The 12,991-nt window shown below is 43.0% G+C and overlaps 1 protein-coding gene across 1 annotated transcript in view; it reads left to right on the top strand.

The window, feature by feature from the left end:
- The window catches only part of DSCAM (DS cell adhesion molecule), a 718,109-nt gene that overhangs the window by 647,373 nt on the left and 57,745 nt on the right, over window positions 1-12,991 (top strand). Inside the window, exon 21 of the mRNA XM_045558333.1 lies at window positions 6,767-6,920. Coding sequence (XP_045414289.1) covers window positions 6,767-6,920 — 154 coding nt within the window. The remainder of the gene's footprint in view (window positions 1-6,766; window positions 6,921-12,991) is intronic.

The following is a 12,991-nucleotide window of genomic DNA, read 5'->3' as shown; positions in this document are numbered from 1 at the left end:
ATAGAAGTTGGTCAATCTTACTGTGCCTCATTTTTAATTAATCTTCTGTTTGCTGAGCTGTCTTGTTCCTTGTGGGCAGGAACTTACCTTATAAGCGACACACTGGAACTGAGCTCAACACATGACTGTGAATTCAAACTCACCAATTATTTATGAGCTCTTACTGTTACTAGGCATGGAGCTAAGAGCTTTCGCATAGATTTTCTTTTTCTGGCCCAAAGGAGGGAACTGTATGTAGTCTAGCAAGTTAATGTGGCCAACCCCTGGGGTCCTGTAACTCTCACCCTCACCCCGGGACTCTGTACTTCCAATACCATGGTGTTCGAGTGACCACCCAGTCACATCCCACAGTAAAAACTGTGAACATTCCATTTGTAAGTACTGCATTTGTGATAATTCATTAGATAAGATATATGCATATTTTATATTTTAAGTGTGTGTCCTCAGACAGAAGATCAAAGTCTTCCTCCAAGAATGCTCTGGGAGCCCTGCTTTCTCACCCACCACCTTCTCTGATGGACCAAGAAATAAGTAACTTGGCTGCCACTTAGAGCCAGCTCAACTGAAAAGTGATTAATTAATGACACCTTAGGTTAACTCTGGATTCTGATAGAGTGGCTATACTCAAACACTTTTTAGATGAGAAAGAGCAGGCTTTTTTTCTCAAATGGCATGCAGGAACTTAGCTAGATGCAGAGCCATTTGCAACCCCACTCCAGAACGTTCAACTGCTTCATCAAGCTGGACAGACTAAAATAAGTAGAATTAAAAATAAGCCATGGGACAGAGTCCCCAGCAAGCGTGAAGCACGCTCAGGTCCACGCCTGGCCCTGGAGATGTGGGAAGGTTGCCTATTTCTGTTTCCGCAGGTCATGAGCTAACTCCTAGGTCTTCTCTTAAAACAAATGTTTAGCCCAGTTATAGCAATCCACTCAAAATTAACCCACACTGTAGGCATAATGAAATTTAGGATGACTAGTATCTATGTCAACTCTGAAGAAGAGGAGACTAGAGAGCTGAAAATCGACCTGAAGAAAATTAAGTATCTCTATACTTAAATATTTAAATATTGAGGAAAGTGTCTTTCTCGCCTCCCCATAAACTTCTCCTTGTGCCATATTTGGTTCTTCATTCCCTAAGAACCTCCACTGTGAGTTTGCTTTTCTCTGTGCTGCAATGTTCTAGCCTGTTGCCCTTCATAGTGAACCCTGCTCTGTTCCCCCCCTTTTTTTTAATGATGCAAAGTCTTTGCAATATTAACCCAAGTGAAATATCAGGAGAGAGATCTGGAAATACAAATGGTCCCTTCTCATCAAACATTCCCGGTGTTTGGAATAGACTGCCACATGATGAAATGCAGGTAGAAGTTAGCAAGTCAGCTTGTGCACTATTGGACCGTTGTGTTGGAAAATCTGGTATCTACAATAAAAAGAAAATTAATGAAATGTAAATATAGTCACTGCTATTATAACTCATTGAAATATGGAGGAAAATGTTTCATAAGGAAACAATATTCATCATCCTTTCTTTTCAGAACAAGCATTTTTGGTTGAGCATTAAGGAGAAGGATTTAATCAAATAGATTTGCTTCACTACCCTGAATGAGCTTCTGATTGTTTTTCTTTCCCTATTTTGCTCTTTTCTTCACCCTTACCTGCCATTCCTCTTAAAATGGCTACCAATGGTTGGATTATGCAGCATCTACCACTAAGGGAGTCTGTTTACAACAAATACTGTACAATTTGCGCTGCATTCCTCTATTGGAGGCGTCTCATGCCTGCGGGCCTCCCTTTTTAGGCATCCAGTCTTGCTCCCTCCCCTAGGATCCACCTGTGAGCATCCTCACCCCACCTAACTCCAGAGGTGGCAGCCAGTCCAGCACAGCCTTCTCTCCTGCTGTGAGCAGAGCAAGCCTCTGCCACTGTGGTGACCCTTTCACCTTCTTGGGTGTGACTCACTTACAAAGCTGTATGTCCTTCAGACCCCGAGTTCTCCAGGTGGTTCCCTTGGAGTTCATAGCTTTGTTCTGCCCATAGGTGGGAATGCACACAGACATCCCTTAACAGAAAATCCTTATTCCTGACTCAGCCTCTTTTGGATCCCAGAAATAGCTGATTGGCAGGACATCAGAGCCAGTAAGTCCTGCGTAGGTGGCCTGACAGCTCTTGTTAGGAAAGAAGGTACTGGCATCTTTGGGGGTAGTCTCATACTTTATGATCATTGCTAAAACTTCAAGAGAACAGGAAAGGTCACCTTTAATATCCAGTTACATGGATAGTAACTGTATTCCAAAGAAAAGAAAAAAAAATACAGACACACACACACACAGATAGATATGTATATGTTCCAAAGAAAATTGTTTAAATTGTTCAGTTGGAAACTTTCTGCTTGCCCTTCTTACTGAGACCAGGAAAATGGTGCCTAATTATGACAGTCATCATGGGAATATGGTGTTGTCACAGGATGGCAACAGCAGTGCAAGTGACTTTCCCAAATAAATAGCCAACAGGAACCACTAAACAGCTTGACTCTGTTATTTTGCATCCTAATCTATAGAGAAATCTCATTCCAACTGAAGGAATTTTCCATACATATACCTTTTTTACTTCAGATCTTGGCTAATCTGTATAAATGATGAAACAAATATTGTTGCATACGAAATCATATTTTTATTGTTGATTTTAGCCATGCTTCACGTTGTAGGCAAAAATTAAGTAAAATGTGTATTTTAGAGGTAACGTAGGAGCAATTGTACCTCATAGAGAGGATGAGTGTTGAGTTTTAACTGAAAGCTATGTGCTCTACACAAGAAATCCTTGTTTTATAAACATATTCTAATGCTTTGTTGAAGCTTAATGTTCAGTAAGAGCAATTGTTATAATTTGCATGTCATTAAGCTTTGTAAAATTAATTTGGCAGCAACGTAGCCTTGGAGCATTACACAATACAAGCACATACAGTCTTGGTATTATCTCTTTGGCTTGTCAGGAAACAAGCCAGATTCCCTCTGAACTCCTGGAGGGACTAGTTTTCCCATAATACTCTGAAGACAGGACACAAGTGCTGTGGGGGGTGGGGGGTGGGGGTGAAGTGGGGTGCAGACACACCTGAGAATGTACATATGTGCATATGCACCGGAGAAAGCCATGCAAGGGGGTCTCTCCTTAACTGTGTGACACTGTGTTCTATAAGTGAAATATTTGACAATAAGCAAGTCTCAGACATTATTCTTTATTGAGGAAGCATGAGATTTTATGACAAGTAAGAGGTATAGTTAAGATTTGAATCTCCTGTTCAGCTGCAGAGCTGGTGTTGCAACTTGTGCATGCTACTGAGCGAAATGAGGTTTACTCAGCAGCCAGCAAGGGTAAAAGCAAGTCCTTCTTGTGTTTGGTTGCTCATAATTGGCAGCATGGAGTGAGAGGAAGCCAGACTTGGGACCAGGACACTGAGCCTGAGCCATTGCTCTGCCCTTGTCTGGCATTGTGACTTCAGTGAGCCACTTACTCTGCCTGGACTTCAGTTTCCTCATCTGTTAAATGAATCCAATACCAGCTCTACCTGTTTCACATGGCTTTTTAAGGAACAATTGTTCCATCACTTTTGTTTCATGCATTTTGAAGCTCTGTTATTAGGCAAATATATTTAAAATTGTTATGTCCCCTTGATGAACTGACCCCTGTTATCATTATGAAATTACCTTCTGTATCACTGGTAATATTCTTTGCCCTTAAATCTATTTTGTCTGATATGAATGTAGCCACTCCATATTCTTTGGTTAGGGTTATCATGGGGTGTCTTTTCTATCCTTTTATTTTTAACCTATTTGTGATTTTATATTTGAAATACACTTCTTGTAGGCAACATAGAAGTGGGTATTGCTTTTACATCATGTCTGACAATCTTTAATTAAGATGTTTAGACCATTTGCATTGAAAACAATTATTGATATGGTCAAATTTAAATTTATGATAGTGCTATTTGGGTTTTGTTTTTGTTGTCCTGTTTGTTCCCCTTGTTACTCTTTTTATGCTTCCTTTGGATTAACTAAGATTTTTTATGATTCCATTTTATTTATGTTGTTGATTCGTTAGCTTTATTTTATGTCATAATTTCAGTGATTTTCTTAAGATTAATAGCATACACTTTCAACTAACTATAGTCTAATTTCAAGTGATATTATACATATTACATATAGTGTAAGAACCTTATAATAGTAGACTTCCATTTACTTCCCTCCCAAACTTTGTCCTATTATCATACATTTTATTTTTATGTATGTTATAAACCCACATTGCATTGTTATTATTGTAAACTATCAATTATGTTTTAAAGACAAATAAGAAAAATCATATCTATTTACATATGTAATTACTATTTTGGTTCACTTCTTTGTGTACATTTATATTTCTATCTGGTATCATTTTCCTTCTGCCTGAAGGACTTCCTTTAACATTTCTTCTAGTGTGGGTCTGCTGGTGACTAATTTTTTCAACTTTTTGTATATATTAAAAATTATTTATTTCATTTTCCATTTTCATTTTGAAATACATTTGTTGAGTATAGTATTGTAGGTTGATTTTTTCCAGTACTTTGAAGACATTGTTCCACTGTCTTCTTACTTGGATTGGTTTTGAAATAAAATCTGCTGCCATTCTTATCTTTGTTCTCACACATATAACCATGTTTTCTCTGGCTGCTTTTAAGATTTTCTCTCTATCACAGGTTTTGAACAATTTGATTATGAGATGCCTTGGTGTCATTTTCTTAATATTCTTGTGGCTGGAGTTCATTGGGATTCTTGGCTGTATGGGTTTATAGTTTTCATCATATTTGGAAATTTTCAGCCACTATTTCTTCAAACATTTTTTTCTGTCCTGTCTTCCTCCCCTCCTTTAGTGACCCCAACTGCATGTATGTTAGGCTGCTTGATATTTTTCCAGGCTCACTAATGCCCTGTTAATTTTTTAATCTCTTTTCTTTCTGTGTTTCATCTATCAATATGTGTTCAAGTTCGCTGATCTTTTTTCCTGTAATGTCTATTCTCCTGCTGATCTGGTCCATTTTTTTAAAATCTCACACATTATAGTCTCATCTCAAGTTTCACTTAAGTCTTTTTATATCATTCATGTATCTACTTACATTCTTGAACAGAATACAGCTAATATAATTATAACTGTTCTATTGCCCTATCTATATAAATTTAATATCTGTTTATGAGTCATATAATCATATAAATTTTTGATTTATTTAATTATTTCTTCTTTATATTTTCCTGTTTTTTTTTATATTCCTGAAGTTTTTAACAACAGCTTTACTGAGATGTAATTCATATACCATAAAGTTCATGCTTATAAAGTGTATAATTCAGTGGCTTATACTGTATTTATAGAGTCATGCAACCCTTACCACTATTGAATTTTAGATCTTCATCACCCTGAAAAAAAATCCATGCGAATTAGCAGCCACTGCCCATTCTCCCTTTCCCATACCCTGCCACTGACAACCACTAGTCTAATTTATGATGCTGTAGATTTGCCTATTCTGGACATTTCCTATAAAAGGGATAACAAATTTGTGGTCTCTCCTGATTGGCTCCTTTCACTTGACATAATATTTTCAAGGTTTATACAAGTTGTAGCATTTATCGGTACTTCATTCTTTTCTATTATTAAATGGTACTCCATTGTATGGCTATAACAGGTTTTGTTTATCCATTCATCAGCTGAAAGATTCTTGTGTTGTTCATATCTGAAAATTTTTTATTAGATTCCAAACATTGTGAACTTTACCTTTTGGAATATTAGATAGTTTAGTTCCTATCAATATTCTTGACCTTTGTTCTGGGATGCAGTTAAGTAAAAATGCAATCTTTCTAAATCTTGCTTTTAAGAATCATTAGGCAGGACTAGAGTGGCACTCAATCTAGGGCTAATTATTTCCCACCTTCAAGGTAAGACCCTTGTGTACTATACCCAGTGGTCTATGAATCTTGATGTTTTGCAGTCTGGCTGGTGGGAGCAGGCACTATTCCCAGCCCTGTATGAGTGTCAGGCACTGTGACCTCCAGTTACTCCACATGGTTCTTTCCCTGGCCTTGGGTAGTTTCCTCACATATGAACACAGATCTGCTCAGCTGAATACCCAGGTCGAACCCTCTTCAAATCTCTGGAGTTCTCTCTGCGTGTTGCTCTCCTCTTTTCAGTACTCTTCTCTGTGAACTATGGCTTCCTTCTGGCCTCTCAGTTCTGTCTTCCCAACTCAGGAAGGCTGCTGGGCTTCTCCTGGCTTCCCTCCCCTGTGTCATCCCTAGAAACTCTTTCAGAAATGCAACAACCCTGCAATTGTGGGGCTCACCTCATTTGTTTCCCATCTTTCAGAGATCACCGTCATTCATTGCTTGGTGTACAATGCCTTGAAAACCATTGTTTCATATATTTTGTGTGTTCTCAGTTGTTCCAGGTATGAAAATAAATCTAGCTCTTGGTACTTCATCTGAGCCAAAACCAGAAGGGCCGTGGCCTATAATTTAAAGGGTTAAATTACTTATTGGCAGCCATCAAAGCTGCTGCAGGGAAAACTGAAAGCTCTGGGTCCCCTAAACTTACTAATTATATGTCGTATTGCAAAGTCAGCCTTTTAGAGGGAGGTGAGTTGTGACTTTTGTTTGTTATGATAGGTGATGTGCTAGTAACAATTCCTGTAGAGAATTCATTTGTGCCATATGCTTCTTTGAATGTGGGAACCTTTATGTCTCCTTTCACAGGTGATCAGCGAATTTGAAGCCTCCCCTGACTCGTTTTCCTACAGAATCCCTAACCTGAGTCGGAATCGTCAGTACAGCGTCTGGGTGGTGGCGGTGACGTCAGCTGGAAGAGGCAACAGCAGTGAAATCATCACGGTAGAGCCCTTAGCCAAAGGTGCGCGAGGGTAGTAAGGCCCTCATTTCCCAACGTAACTCGACCACTTTCAAGTCTCTGTTCTAAATCTCAAATAAAACTTATATTGCCCTAAAAATTAAGTAAACCAGAACATCACACTTCAGCGCAAGAGGTTGGGTTACTTTTAGCAGACCCTGAGCTTTTGTCCAATCAGAAAAGGATTCCCCTAGCGGAGAACAGAACTGAGGAAAGTGGCTTCACAAACCAAGTGCCTTTGGGAAAATGAGGAAAAGGAGCTCCCACTCCCGGGGAGTAGGTGAAAGCTACTACGTAGCATTTCCCCAGAACGTTCTGCTTTCATCAGAATCAGGTATCATACTTCTTAAAGAGAAATGTCTATTTTATGATCTATGGAATTGGGGACCTTATGAATACAAGTAAATCATTAGCTATCATCTATGATAGAATGCTCTAAACAAAGTCTGTAAGGGACCTTGGGAAGTGGGAGTCACCAAAGAATAAGAAGTTCCTAAAAGTGAATGTAATATCTTCACAGTTCAATGTTAGGCTGGTCCTTAAAAAGTACTTATAGAAGCCAGGCACGGTGGCTCACGCCTATAATTTTAGCACTCTGGGAGGCCGAGGCGGGCAGATCGTTTGAGCTCAGGAGTTCGAGACCAGCCTGAGCAAGAGCGAGACCTCGTCCATACTAAAAAACTAGGAAGAAATTATCTGGACAATTAAAAATATATAGAAAAAATTAGCCAGGCATGGTGGCGCATGCCTGTAGTCCCAGCTACTCGGGAGGCTGAGGCAGAAGGATTGCTTGAGCCCAGGAATTTGAAGTTACTGTGAGCTAGGCTGACACCATGGCACTCTAGCCAGGCAAAAGAGCGAGACTCTGTTTCAAAAAAAAAAAAAAAGTACTTATAGGCACAGAGTATTCTTATTATACTTCTGGTAATTTCCACCATCCAGTGTTTACAGGGCCCCCTAAATTGGCACTCACAGTAAGTCAACTTTCTTATATCACAATCCAGGCCAGCAGGAGATGCCCCCTGATTTTGGAATACAGAGTATTGGCAATTTATTATTAATGCAGCCTCTGAGCACCGAAGAGAGAAAAATGTACATTCCAAGATTCCAATGTTACCTCCAAGAATTCTTGATAACATGCTAGTTAATGTGATAGCTAAGAAATAGGCAGAATAAAATAGTGAGGGGAAACAGAGAGTGGTGTCACATTTTGAACAGAAATACAGATGGAAAATAAGCAAGCTGGGAAGAGAACTGAATTGGTGGAGTTGTTTGTCTGTTGTACTCTTTGATCATGATATCCAGACACTCCTGACATTGAGAAAACAGTGATTATCAAAGACATTTCTGGACATAAAAACTGCACTGTGGGATAAAAAAGAAACTTCAACAAAAGATGTAGGATTAGCAATAACATTCTCTCTTCCTTTCCTTTGTGCTCTCAAAAAGTTCCATCTCCAGACAGAAGAGAAATGGGCTGGCTAGTGCAGTAGGACATGGTCTACTTGGAGGGGAACTACTGAAAATTGGCTACTTCCATAGGAGCAGGTCTTGTCTGGGGAGATTAAATGTCATCCAGTCATTTAATGTCATTCTGGGTGCCTATTATATGTCAAGCACTATGCTGCGTGTACCGGGGATTTAGTCCAGTGAGGCTGACTGCTGAAGCGAATATCCCCTAAACCTCAGTGGCTTCACATAATGACTGCCGGACACAGGTCACTCTGGCCAGGTGGCTCTCCTGGGTGGCCCGTTCCACACAGGGGTGCAGGGATCCAAGCCTCTCCCACCCTGTGATTTACAACCCTGGGTTCTCTCATTTCCAGCCACACAGATGGGGGAAAGAGCATGGAGGAGCTTATGGGAAGTTTTCGTGGGCCGGGCACGGAAGTGCGTCCACTATTCTTACCCACGCTGCACTGTAGAAAGTGAAGGCGTGGACCCTACCCATTTTCAAAGCAGGGCTGGGAAATGAAGTCAGCCATGTCCAGAAGGAAAAGGAAACAGGTTTGGTGAGCACAGACATCTCTTCTTAGATGATCTCAACAGATGTGTTCACTGCTCGCCCTCATGGAGCTTGCAGTTTGGTGGGGAGACCGTCAGTAAACAAAGCATCACAAAAGCATATGCGTAATTGCAAACTGCAGTGCGTGCTGTAAGGGGACAGGGGGAGGGGACCTCACTCAGAGTGTCCACTGGGAGGGGGTCACCTGGCCCCACGGGGATGCGTAAGCACAGCGATAGGAACGGGGAAGAAGAAAGCAACATCAGAAGACCCAGCCAGGAAAGAGCCTAGCGTGTGGGGCGTCCAGGACGCTGGGCCCTGGCGGGGCAGGGAAGGCAGGCAAGGCTGGTCACGAGGGGCCTTAGAGACTGTGTTTAGGGTTTCAGATCTTCCTGGAAAGGAAACAGGGAGACAGTGTGGGGTTTTGAGCCAAAAAGGCACATGATCTTACGTGTGTGTGTGTGTGTGTGTGTGTGTGTGTGTGTGTGTGTGTGTGTACAATAAACTTTATTTTTAGAACAGTTTTAGGTTTACAGAAAAATTGTGGACAGTGCAGAGAGTTGCCATTTGCCTCCCACCTAGTTTCTGTGATTAAATGGTGCACTTGTTACAGTTAATGGCGAGTGTGTTTTTAAGACCAAACTGATCTCTCTCTCCTGAATGGACTGCAGAGAGGGAAGGGTGGGGGGAGCAGGGGACCAGTGGGGAGGCTGGGTGGCCACCCAGTGACACGGAGACTGGCGGAGTCGCAGAGTGGGTTGAAGGAAGTGGACGGCCCAGGCTATGCTGTGGGTGCAGGTCTGATGGGACTTGGCGGCAGAAATGGAGGAGGCTGGAGGAGACGGCAGGAATGAACCCCCGAATTCTAGGACCCGGTATCATAAGGGGAGTGTCACTCACTGGTGTGGCAGACCGGGGACAACGTGGGTTTTGAAGCAGGTGAGAGGAGACGTGGATATTTGGACGTGTTAAACTCGAGGCAGGAGCCATCCACTGGGAAGTGCCTGTGCAGGGGGCACGTGCTGGCACTCGCGAGACACCTGGCAGGAGGCAGACACACAGAGTGGTCGGCGCCTGGACCTCCCCAACAGCTGGGCTGTGGATGCGATGGTCTGAGAGACGCAGGGGAGCCGGGAGGCAAGGGCCCAGGGTTGGCTCCTAGGAGGGACAGGAGGGAGAGCAGGCGGAGGAAAAGGGGTGAGCCTGAGAGGCAGGGGACCCAGGAGGGCATGATGCTGGGAACTCAGGACAGATGCTTCCAAAAGGAGGGAGCATCTGAGGGGGTCGGGGGACTGCGGCTGGGAAGGCCAAGCAGAGCAAGGCAGAAAATTCCCATGGGTTTGGCCACGAAAGGACCTCATGCACCTTCCCGAGGGCAGCTCCGGCAGGTGCGGAGGGGCCTGTAGGAGTGAGCCGGGGCCAGGTGAGAACGCGATGGAGGTGAAGAGGCAGACCTGGCAGAATGCTGGTGACACAGTGCCTAGGAGAAGCGACGAGAGGAGAAGAGGAGGCAGGGCAGGCTCGCACCCGAGGAAAGGTCCTGGTTTTGTGTTTTCTATTAGGGCTGCTGTGAAGGCACGTTTGTGAGGTGATGGGGAGACTCAGTGGAGAGGGAGAAATTGATGACACAGGACAGGAACCGATGAGCACAGGACTGTGGCTGGGAGGATGAAACTCGGACTCAGATTCGGTGGCGGGAAACGTGGAGCCCCCAGACGGGCCTTCCGTTTCTGCCATCAAGCATTAGGCGATTTGGGGATGGGGGGAGGGTCAGTAGGAGGAGGGACAGTAGGGAATTGTCATCACAGGGAAGCAGAGGTGGGAGCAGCGGGGGAGAAGGGAAGGTACTGAAGAAACAGTGAGCCCGGCAGGGAGGGCTGTGAGTCCAGCTGAGGTTGGGGACCAGACTGCACAGTGGTCCCCAGTGCTCTGTTGCTTCTCCAGAAACACACTCTGCTTCTCATGTTCAAGGGAGGTTCCCTGAGAGTTAGGGCTGATCCAGGCAGGTTTTCTGGGAAGGGGCTGAGCTAGGGACCACCTCAGGATGGAGCAGACGTTCAGTCTGGCAGCTGCTGCCCAGAGGCCCGGACACGGGCAAACAATTAAGACTGGAAAGGCCAACCCGGAGGGCCGGGAGCTCACAGGAGAGGAGACCGCTATGGGAAGTTGTGGGAGATGCAGGCAGAACAGCAGCGGTCTGTCTCTGCTGCCAGACAGCAGGGTCCAAAATACAGACTTAGGTTGCAGAAGAGGACCATGCCGAGGTGTGCAACCTCGGCACCGGTGCTGGAGGAACCCCCCCTGGGAAGGAGTCTAGGGCAGGGGGAGGCACAGAGAGTGTGGCCATGTGACCGAGAACAGGACCAGAATCTGAGGGAAGTCCAGGTGGCAGGTGGACTAGAGGTTCTCATCAGAATCGCCTGGGATGCTTGTTACAAGACAAACTCCCTGAGCCTACCAAAGACCCACTGAATCAATAAGGTCAACATGGGAATTTGAATTTTTAATAAAGATTCTAGGTGACTCTCTTGCCTCCTTTGAGAACCACAGGTCATGGAATTTCCAGCTAGGATCCTTTAAATTTCAACTGCCTCAAATGGGCATTTAGTTCTAGAAACAGGATGTGTTGGGCTTGAAGATGAAGTAGCTCTAGCCTGCGCTTTGGAAATTGCTGATGGGAAGTCATTCATAAGTCTTGGAATTAGTTTAAGGGGTTATGACCTGCATATTAAAGAACTACAGTGGAATAAAATAGAATAGAATCAAATAGACTAGACTAGAGAAAAGGTAGAAAATATCAGAATGCGTCACATAAAGCATTCATTTGTACAATTTTGTTTTCACTCATACAAACATCCCAATATGTGTATACTGTCTGGGTTTTGATATAAAATATATTTCTTAAAGTGGGTAACTGTTAAAAAGCTTGAAAACCTCTAACTTTTGTTGAATTTCCCTAATCACCCCCATTTTACTGCTGAGAACATTCCCCACCATATAAAGGACAGTCTGAGAAGTTTGAAAAAAAAATACTAAAAGCTACTAATGCCAGAAATCTACTGCTACCCGACTGGGATCTTTTAGTTATCATGAAGTAAGATCAGAAATGTTCGATAATGTGGAACATTGTACCTTAGAATATGCTACCTCAATCAGGGGAAGTTGCTTCAAACATGGATTTCAGTGCAACATTTATTGCTCAAAACACAAAATCCAGCTGTTTGGATTTCTGGCATTTCTTCTTTCTCCCGACTCTGGCCACAGTGCTGGGAAGGAACCGCAGGAGTAGGAACTGGTCTTGTAGGTCTTTTTTTTTTTTTTCCCTTATAAATAAAGTTTTATTGGAACACAGTCACATGCATTCATTTGCATATTCAATTACATATAGTCGTCTATAGAGGTTTTCATGCCAAGAGAGCAGACATAGTTGTGACAGAGGCAGTATCGTCCAAAAAGTCTCAAATATTTACTTTGCGGTAAAGGCATATCACCTCTCATGGCTAGAACCCGGGGCTACCATGGTGTGGTTCCCTGCTGTCACAGAGCTTACAGATCAAAGCCTTCCACCATCTAGCCTTGCTCTTCTGCCCCTTCTCCCATCACCCTCCACCCATAAGTCCTCTGAGAGCCAGTGATTCCTAGATTTTTAGAATTTATGGGTCAGTAAAAATATTGTTTTCAATTACAGGGGATGGACATAGGGTAGGTACATTTTAAAAGCCAATTGCCCAGCATTTAATTCAGGTCATTGCTGGAAGAACCCTATACTTCTACTACCAATGAGCGGGGCTCTGAATGGTGAGCAGCAGAGAAGGAGGAAGAACTTTCTGGATGCCAGATCTTATGGGAAGATTCATAAAAACATTGAGCATACCACATAAACCAGTTAGCCTAGACTAGATCAAAGATTCCTATGTGTCTGACTGCAGACCTGTGATGATTTGTGAAGAGTATTTATCAGTCCACAACAAAGAAGGAAGAATACAGCCAGTAGAATGAATTTCATAAAACTAATGTCACTTGAGGAATTGTTCTTTATTCTTTGATCACATCTTTGCTAGTTTTTAAT

This window comes from Lemur catta, chromosome 1 (assembly GCF_020740605.2).
Source record: "Lemur catta isolate mLemCat1 chromosome 1, mLemCat1.pri, whole genome shotgun sequence".
Taxonomy (NCBI): Eukaryota; Metazoa; Chordata; class Mammalia; order Primates; family Lemuridae; genus Lemur; species Lemur catta.
The sequence above is the reverse complement of the archived record's forward strand: the minus strand, read 5'-3'. Positions and strand labels throughout refer to the sequence as shown.